At 34.1% G+C, this 9,696-nt stretch overlaps 1 protein-coding gene across 2 annotated transcripts in view; it reads right to left on the bottom strand.

Annotated features, from left to right (window-relative positions):
* Window positions 1-1,478: 1,478 nt before the first annotated feature.
* LOC138332362 (ultra-long-chain fatty acid omega-hydroxylase-like) overlaps window positions 1,479-9,696 on the bottom strand; it is a 45,249-nt gene continuing 37,031 nt past the window's right edge. For both annotated transcript variants that reach the window (XM_069280443.1, XM_069280442.1), the window contains exon 12: window positions 1,479-4,929. In XM_069280443.1, coding sequence (XP_069136544.1) covers window positions 4,818-4,929 — 112 coding nt within the window. In that variant the 3' untranslated portion in view covers window positions 1,479-4,817. The remainder of the gene's footprint in view (window positions 4,930-9,696) is intronic.

Below are 9,696 nucleotides of genomic sequence, written 5' to 3'. Positions count from 1 at the left end.
ACACTGTACACTTTGAAATGTTTATTTTAAGTTTTGAAACGTACGATTCAATGTCAACACAGTGTTGTTAACATACACTGGCCAAACGATGTTATATCTCAATAATGTATTTCAAAGTATTGGCAGTATTATGATATTGCCAACAATAACCAAGAAATGATAACACAATGGCATTGTTTTCAAGTCATACATGTCAGTGACATATGATGCTTCTTTTGTCCCGGCTCTTACTTTGTTCATAAAAGGAAAAACAAAACTGTGAATTACAGCAAAACCCGGAAACATCTCCCATATCGTACCTAATACGATAGTGTATACCTATGTCACTGAAATTTTGTTACTTTATCACCTCTTAAAAATAAATGCATTATACATCCTATCTGAAGTGTGTGCACCTAGTGCAATTGTATTGGTTAATTCATAATTCCATATTGTGATATGACTGATGTATTTCAAGAGACAACCTTTAGTTAATATTATATTTCAATATATGATTATAGATATATATTGAATAATAGACATGTCTATACCTTGGAGATGTCATATCCAGAGTGAATCATCTTAATGAATATTGATGTGACCTATCATTTCAGTGAAATTCAATAATTATGGAAATGCATTAACGACATATTAAAGATATAAAACATATTTATATAAAAGGACGATTTAAAATGTTTCATATCCTGATGGCGAACTCATTAAATTGTTTATATAAGCGAGTTGTCTATTGTGTCCTGTGGGTTCTACGACATAATCTGACGAAAACATTCATTTTTTAAATTACATATTTCTGTACTACGAAATGACACGAAACAAATTCTTTATTTTCTACTTCACGATTTTACTTAATTTGAAATGACACCAGGTGAGAGGCAACACAAACCTGCAAACATAACAAACTAACTGCGGATTTTATTATGTTTTATAGCTTTCAAACTTGGATATCATGTCCTGAAAGAATACCACCTATACCCTGGATTGTGTGAGACGAGGAGTTTTTGTTGTGTGTAAAAGAATACCAGAGATGGTATACTGTAGGCTTACACTACAAATTACTCCCCGTGGTCTAACGTCATAAAGGATCAGTGTATATCTCCTAGTCAGGCCACCCAGACTGTCCTGTACGTAAACGTGTAAACTCCTACCACAAACAGCGGCTACACATAACATCTCATATAACACAATTAAAGGTTTAATTCTACTGGTTAAAAATATAAAAAAAAAACATTTATGTAACATTTATAGCTGAAGGGAGGCAACTCGTGATTCATGGTAAAACGTCTTGTTTTGTTCATATTATTATGAAATGTATGTGTGATTTGCTTACACAACGTGGAGGGTGACAGTAACTCATACAATGGAAGCATTTTTTTCTGTGGTTTCGGTATGTGAATGTGGTATTCCTTACAAGTCTTTGAAGTTTGCCTTGATAATGTTGTTTGTGTTCCTATTGCTACGACTGTGACAAGAGGACGCCATCGGAACATAAAATATTGTCTTTTATTATTATGCTTCTATAACACATTTATATATACAATATCATATAGATAAGACTTGAAACAATTAAATGTCTGAGTCCATTATGATTTTCAAAGTATATTTATACCATATTTAGTATAATTTATATTTCTTTGTAAATATTGTGAAACATGTACAAAGTAATTATCATATCAGATCACTTTCCTCATCTAAAGTCATGAAATATATCTGCGTTTAGAAAACATCTGCATATCAATGTATATCTTCATTGTAGCACCAATAATTGATACATGACATGTTACATGTGATGAGGAAGCTAACACCGCCTCTAATGGGTCGTCACATAACAGAAAAATTGTGCAAGGAATACCTCAAATAAGAGAAATGAATTGAATAAAACAAACTGCATATAATGGAACTGGATGTAGTATAAAACAACAAATTAGGTCTTGTATCGTAATGATTTATCTGAGGTCAGTCTATCGAGATGTGTACTCCTAAATATTAGCATCAGATTGTTTATGTTCACAGTTTGTGTTGGTGGTGAACAAATCATTTTTAATAAAAATATTGATGATCTTAGAGTTAAAATTTGAATCAAGCAACAGACATATTTGTATGTAGTGCATTTGAGTTTATGTTAGTAAAAATAGACCTTGAAAAAGCTTGCCGTGCGAACGAAAACAAACTTTTCTACAAAAATAATCTTATCCACGGAATCAACAAAATAACAAAGACATGTAAAATACAATTTCAAACGTTTTCCACGTGTAAATGTTTATCATATTGTATAATCTGTAGAAAAGCTTCACATCATATACGCATGCATGATGCTGTGCAGTCTGTGTATAGTTACACCATGTTGGTTAATGTGGATGGTATATCAAAGTACAGAAAGCCTCTACCGCAGTCTGATCCAAGTGGGTGCCCATAGTAAATACAACTTCATTACACTTTATACTACCAAACAATGTGTTTCTGATAAAACCCAACTTAAGTGTGAAAGGACAGGTAATGCACGGGCACAACGTGCGCTCGTCAAAAACATTTGTGGCGAACACCGACAAAGATTGATTTAGACAACTTCAAAAAACTATGTAAGGTGGCAACTGCGAAACAGCATGTTTCGATACAAAGGTTGTTTACCCATGTTTCTGTTATTCCCCACCCCCGTTAGGCGATCAAAACGCCTTAAAACCTGACTTCAGAAGGTGTGCACACTGTATATTCTCTGTGGTATAATACAAACTGACAGGAAGTACAAGCACTCGCGTTAAAACGCGGACCCAAACACGATCTCCCTACTCCGGTCCGGAACACGTGTATTAGCATTACCACCATCTACAAGTTTGTGCGATAATTGTTCCCGGCGGGACGCACTGTGAACACTATCTTCTAACTTTGAGCAAATTGATAGGAATTATCTAAAACTATCTTTTCATACGAAGATAATTTCCGAATTATTAGCTAGCTCTAGTGTATGACCGTTTTGATATCGCTCATGATGCAAATTGTCATTTATCTCGTTTTAATGGGCAATAAATTCATAGAAGCTTCAATAGCGCTAGGACACTATCAGGTTTTACGACACTCTTAACATGCATAATCACATTTCTCTTTACAACTCGCCACTAAAAATGAGACAAAGTTAATGTAGAGTAATGCGATGTAACAATGCCCGCGATAGCTTGTGTTAGAGATAATCCTCCCAGATGTGCGTAATTACTGCGATAAACAACTCGACACACTCTTACAAATGCTAATCCTCAAAGCACCAATCGACGACCCCCAACCAGCTGCAGAAAAGTTAAGAGGTGATTAAAATATGATGTTTAAAAACGTAAACCCATTAAAATTTAGACGGCTGATTAGACTAATTAATGTGTAATATATTTACAACTCATAACCAACATTTTGATAAACCATACTCATGGAAACCATGTCAATAAATTACTAGGAGTAACCATAAGGTATTAACAATATTATGAAATTATTTTTCAATTATGAAATTTGCGCACAATTTTCTGAGTGATAAAAAACGCCATTTTTCAACAAGTCATTTAGTACAATGAACATCAAACAAATAATAATAATAAAAAAAGCTTATGGTAATGAATTTATTTAGTACACAATATGACAAAAACTATTATTTTATAGATTGGTTAATATAAAAGTAAATGATTATTAGTAAATGTTAATTAAACAAGTTAATATAAATGTTAAATTTGATTTGAGTAAATGTATATTTTATTTGAATAACGATTGGTAGAATCAATTTATTTTCTGAACTATGAAATGCATATAAAACAAAATCATCTATCATCATATAAAATACATGTATCATGACATAAATTATAGGTAAGATAACACAACAGAATCACTTGTGTGGATGCATTAATATTAAAATGTCCATCAGCATGACAATTATCAAAATTGTTTTGATTAAGTACTGGCCAAATATGACTAAACATGTATTTTCCTTAAACACTGAAAAATATAAATAACTTAATCATTAATAAATTCACGTCGGACCTCAGAAACCAAAGCTATTTGCATAAAATGCCCATTTCGAATAATTTCGAAACTTGTCCTTAAACTTTTAGGCCGTGATACACATCAAAACAAATAAAGACTACACGATTGTTTGTAAAAAAGAATAACGTCAATGGAATTATGCAGCACTTAAAAAATACCGACAAACTCGAATTATTAAATTTATCAAAATAAAAATCAAAAATCATGTGCGAATTTGTGCAAATTAAAGTTTGTGAAAACGACGAGAAGCATGGATCAGCATTACAACATCAACTCTATGACATGATAATAATATATACACAATTTTTGTAATTATACCTGTAATTTACATGAACAATGCCTATAATACATAAATTCAATTTGCCCGGTGGTATTATTATACTTTCGATCATTACCTACCAGCAGTATCACAAATCTACCATTACAATTATTCTGACATGATCAAATACTCTTGTTGAACACAAATCCACATCTGACCAAAATAAACTCTGTTTGAATATACTTGCTGACGCAGTCATGGAAATATCATATACTATCAAGTTGGTCTTCATATGCTTATCCTACAGTTACATAGTTGCACTTGTGGATATGTATCGGTTTTTATGTCAACAGACAAACGTCACATTTTTCAACTTTTCAAAGATAATGACGTATTTTTCAAACATAAAATAATGACCTCACAATTGATATCTTTCCGAAAGGGAGATACCTCTAAGAAATATGATTTCAGTGACTCGCAGATGACCAGCTACTATAACCGACGAGCAATACTTTTTAAACGTGCAATATCTCGGAATACTGCACTAAATACTCAATTCTCTCGGCGTGGCCTTCATCCGGATGCCAGTCTCGGATTTCATCACGGGAGCCTCCTTCATTTCCACTTTGTGGTTGGGGTCCAGCTCCAAATCGAATCTGTGAAATACAACAATACATCATTTTTGAAAGATACATTGTATTCCACGTCTTGGATGTTGATGTATAATAATAGTATATCAACCATATTATCAATTCAAAATTACTTCCATATACGGAAAAGGATGGTTATCGGTAATAGGATAAAACCATCAGTGATCGAGTGTTATATCAAATATACGTTCTTGCTATTTCATCTAAAGGTGGGTAGAGCAAGACATTTCCGTAATGAAGCAATTGACATCCTTCTTTCTAAAATCAAAAGACACATACGAAATATATCTTATAGATATAGTTATCTTCTGAACAATTATATATCATATAATAGCACGTCTTGTTAAAATATACACACACAAAGCCTAACCATGAAAATGGATATATCCTATTTCACCTGAACTTCTGATACTCATGTCATGCTGTGAGATATATTTGTTTTATTTGTTCTTTATTCTGAATGATCCTAAATCATCTATCTAAACCCACTCATCCAAATGAAATCCCTAAAATGTATCGAAATCATTAATAAAGAAATAGGAAATAATAAAAAGGTTGACGACAATCACAACAGCTTCAGATGATATTGAAACTGTTGTGATTATTATCGACTTTTGTTTTTCACCATTTCGCACTGTATACCCTTCGTTATCTCATTGATAAGTCACTAACCTACAACTAAATTAGGAAAACGCTGACGTTGGCTCTATTCACCACTTCCGAAATTAGATAACTCATATTTGGTGCAAGAAACAGAAAATGAAATCATCAACGGCCACATGGAATCGCTTCGTCCTTTCAGCCTGGGAATGACTTAGCGAGGCCACGTGAGTTCGAACATTTCATGATAAATACATTTATGCCACATATTTCTTAAAATTGTGATCATTAGTGAAAACCGTAAAGATGCAGTTAGACTTAACAAAGTTAACACAAGAATTTTCTGTAAGCTGCAAGAGGAAAATTCACCGTAATACGTAATACGACATTATTTCTGGTGTCATAATGAGAAATGTAAATTAAGAGTGCATCTGAAAGGTCAGAACAATTAAGTTTCTGCTCAATATGATACGGCAGACTAATACCATAACATTATATAGATTAAAATGAGGACCGTGTGGCTATTCGATATACATTAAGACGACACGTCATGTGGATAACGCTGGCTTACTGTCATTCTGTTATGTCAGGATCGTCGTTTAGTAGGACATCGTACACAATCACAACACATAACCAGGATACCACATCATATGACCTATATTATCATCATTACTTCTGTATGGGTCAATGACACTTAATCACATTTATTAAACGGGAATATATAATTTGTAGAAATAATATGATGGATATGAATAATATAGATAGCAATTGACTTCTTCTTGCAATGCTTCAAGTCAATGTTGATATAACTCGTTTGGTCTTATTATAATAATCAGAATAGTTCTGGTATTGGCTGTAAATTTAACACAATAATTTTATTTATTTATTTATCTTTAAACATGCACACCACTCATCACTGACAAGACCTTTCCTGACGAGATTATACAGATTTGTAAAAATACAGTATTTTTGTATATATAAAAGGCAGCAATAGTTCCCCCCCCCCTTTGGTGTTGTGCTTATTGGGGGTTTTTCAGATTAGATCATATTAATATTAACACGGCATGGATACACATACACTACACGTATAAAGTACTGTAACTATGGATACACATACACTACACGTATAAAGTACTGTAACTATGGATTCTAATTAGGCGAAAACTGTCAATTTGTTATTGTTTCATACAGACATAAATCGTATTGTTCTAGCAACCTATACAGTGTATGATCCAAGCATCTATCAATAGTTTTTGTCTATAGAAATGTCGACATCTTTTACAAAACAAGACAAGATTCAGTTCATCTGCAAACTATGCAACATCGACCTTCACCTAACGGCACACTTAAAACATTGCCGAATGCCAAGCAAATTTCACATCATCAAAATATTAGACTTGGCAAGAAATGACCGTGTGTATATCTCCATGGAACATCGAGGCTGTGTTCCAAAGCTAATGAGTAGTCGATTAAGAACGTCATACGATGGAGGATAGAAGTGGTCTGTGTATATATAAACATCACTCCCTCTAACACATTCCTCAGTTTGGACATATTCAGGTGAACAATGTTCAGTAGGCTGCCACTCGACCTCGGAGACTCGAGTGTCCATATGTTCTCACTCCATGACAACTCCATGTTCTGCCCACTGTTCTATTGCCGTTCTCATGTCGGACACTTGAAAGTGTTGTAACAGTATAAGTGGAAGTGATTATTCTTCATCTCAACTGTCAACAACGCGCTTGGGATGAATTATGAACAAACACAACCCGTAGTCAGCCGGCTATGAGTAACTGACGGATGAAATATCACCGTTTTTATCTAAAAGATATAACCAAATTCGAAATAACTCGAAATATCTGTTTATTTTATCAATGTACCTATTTTCGAATGGAAGGACCGGACTGGTCGCGTTACGGGAGGTTTAAGACGTAGTGAGACAGACACATGTACACTATATCCCATCCCTTAGGTGGTAATATAAAACATGGTAAGCAAAATGCACACTATTTGACCGCTTTGAAATTATTTAGTAAGAAAATATGCATTGCCCAAAAGTGTGCGTCGAAGTAAAAAAGTAAAAAAAAAAACAAAAAAAAAAAACGTGTGGATTTCCAATAAGCACAAATCTTTATCGATATCGACATATCAACAATTCTTTCATAATGAAAATTATTCATCGTTGGTTTCAGCAGTGACTTCTGGTTCCGGTGCACATGAAACGTCTGTTGACAAAATGTTATCGCCTAAACGATATGTTGTGACGAACATCAAGTAAACCTTTCACCATAGTATAATACATAAGAGTATATTTTAAAATCTTTTAAGTAATGAGTGCAGTAAATGATCTTTTTTAACTCCAAATGTTATCGATAATATGGTACTGATACAATAAGTTCGGTTACCTGATTATTCTAAACGCCCTATCAAGGCCATTCGAAGACAGCCATTCTGTATTGCCTACTTTATCAGTTTCTCACTATACCGCGCCAAAATAAGTATCATTATACAGACAATAGGGAAACTAGTCGTCCCACTCATATTACGCTGAACGTTACAGTTATAGAACCCGTCCAATATAAATTCCATTTTAGATTATATAGTATAATGAGGTTTGCGAATTCTTAATGGAAGCGAAGGTATACACAGACGCTGATGAAAAACATTTAGAAAGCATTTAAACGAAATCCTTAGTTGTTTTTCTTAAAGATTTTTGTAAGCTAAAATCGTTTTGCTGTGTTAAATGTCAGTATGCAATGTTGATAAAGAGGCTGATCTGGCAGTTTTAATTAATAATATATTATGACAAGGTACAAAACGAAGGTAACTAAGAGTAGCTGTGTTTCCAGAAAAAATACATTCAAGTTCGGTTACAAAAATTTGACCTGCCGCTGTAATGTATGATGAAGACTGACTTTAACACTGCTGTTGTCCTTCAACAAGGATATTTGAAATAGCAAATACTGTAAAACATAAGTACCTCAAGTTGAGATAGAAGTAGAGCATAGTTGTAACAATGTTAAATGGAGGGGGATAGTTTATCTAAAAACATTAAAACAGATTTATTTGCGGTGGAACACCAAACTGAATCCATTCTACGTGAGAAACTCGAGACTGAAAACGTTTGCTTAAGGTAATCATGGGATTTAAAAACAATAAAACCGGAGGGTATCATCTGTATCTAAATCCTCGGGCCCTTCTATCATTGTGATATATGTGGATTCCTGGGGTCCAAATCGGTCTCCGCCTCTGTCTCAGTACAGACAGTCGGCTCCAGAATCATCATCAACGGATTATAAACAACCATTTCACAAATTCCAGAGACGTCGTTGAGAACCGACTACCAATGTTGTGCAAAGTTTGACAACAATCCCTCGTCCATTTATCAAGGGCATCGCTAGACCAAAGGGTTCAACTGGCTGGGGGAGGAACATATATCCCCCCACGCGTGCGGACCAGAGCAACACAGTAGATAAAACAGCTCCTATCTGATCATGTTAGTGTTAGGTTTATAGTACCTACTTCCGTAACTTTAGAAAAGTACGCGGATAAAACACAAGCGCCCATGACCTTTTCATTGACCAACGCTCATCAGCAGGAGTATTTATAATGGGAGCCAAGTCTTTGATTTTGTATAAGGTTTCATACCCTCTCGAAAAAGAGACAAATAAATTTCAGTTGTACATAGAGAACGTACATCATCTGTTTCTACCACGCAGAGAATACTACAGCTATCAGAAACGTTTACAGACTTTGCCTACAGTTTAAGGAGACAGGAAAACTCTACGCTGGTCCAGACGTCTTAATCTGCCCAATTACATCCTTCTCAATCACTGGATTAACACATGTTTTCTTCGCCTTCGCCCTATGACGACAATGCACAGTACTTAGTCTTGTATTTGTCAACTGATTAGTGACAAATACCCACTAAGAAATACCGACAGTATTATATAAATCTTCATTCTAACCCCAAAACGATTACACAATTGTATAGTTATGCCTAAAAGTGCTGCAACTCATATTTTGAACAAACATACACTCATTGTGCAATAAATAAAACATAAAAGGTATCGAGACGAATGACAACATACAGTTTAAAATATGTCATCCCACTCTTATCTAAATATTTCGATAAAACTATACATTATCCGGGGTAATATTACACAGTCATTA

This window comes from Argopecten irradians, chromosome 9 (assembly GCF_041381155.1).
Source record: "Argopecten irradians isolate NY chromosome 9, Ai_NY, whole genome shotgun sequence".
In the NCBI taxonomy this organism is placed as follows: Eukaryota; Metazoa; Mollusca; class Bivalvia; order Pectinida; family Pectinidae; genus Argopecten; species Argopecten irradians.
This window is presented reverse-complemented; position numbering and strand designations above follow the sequence as displayed.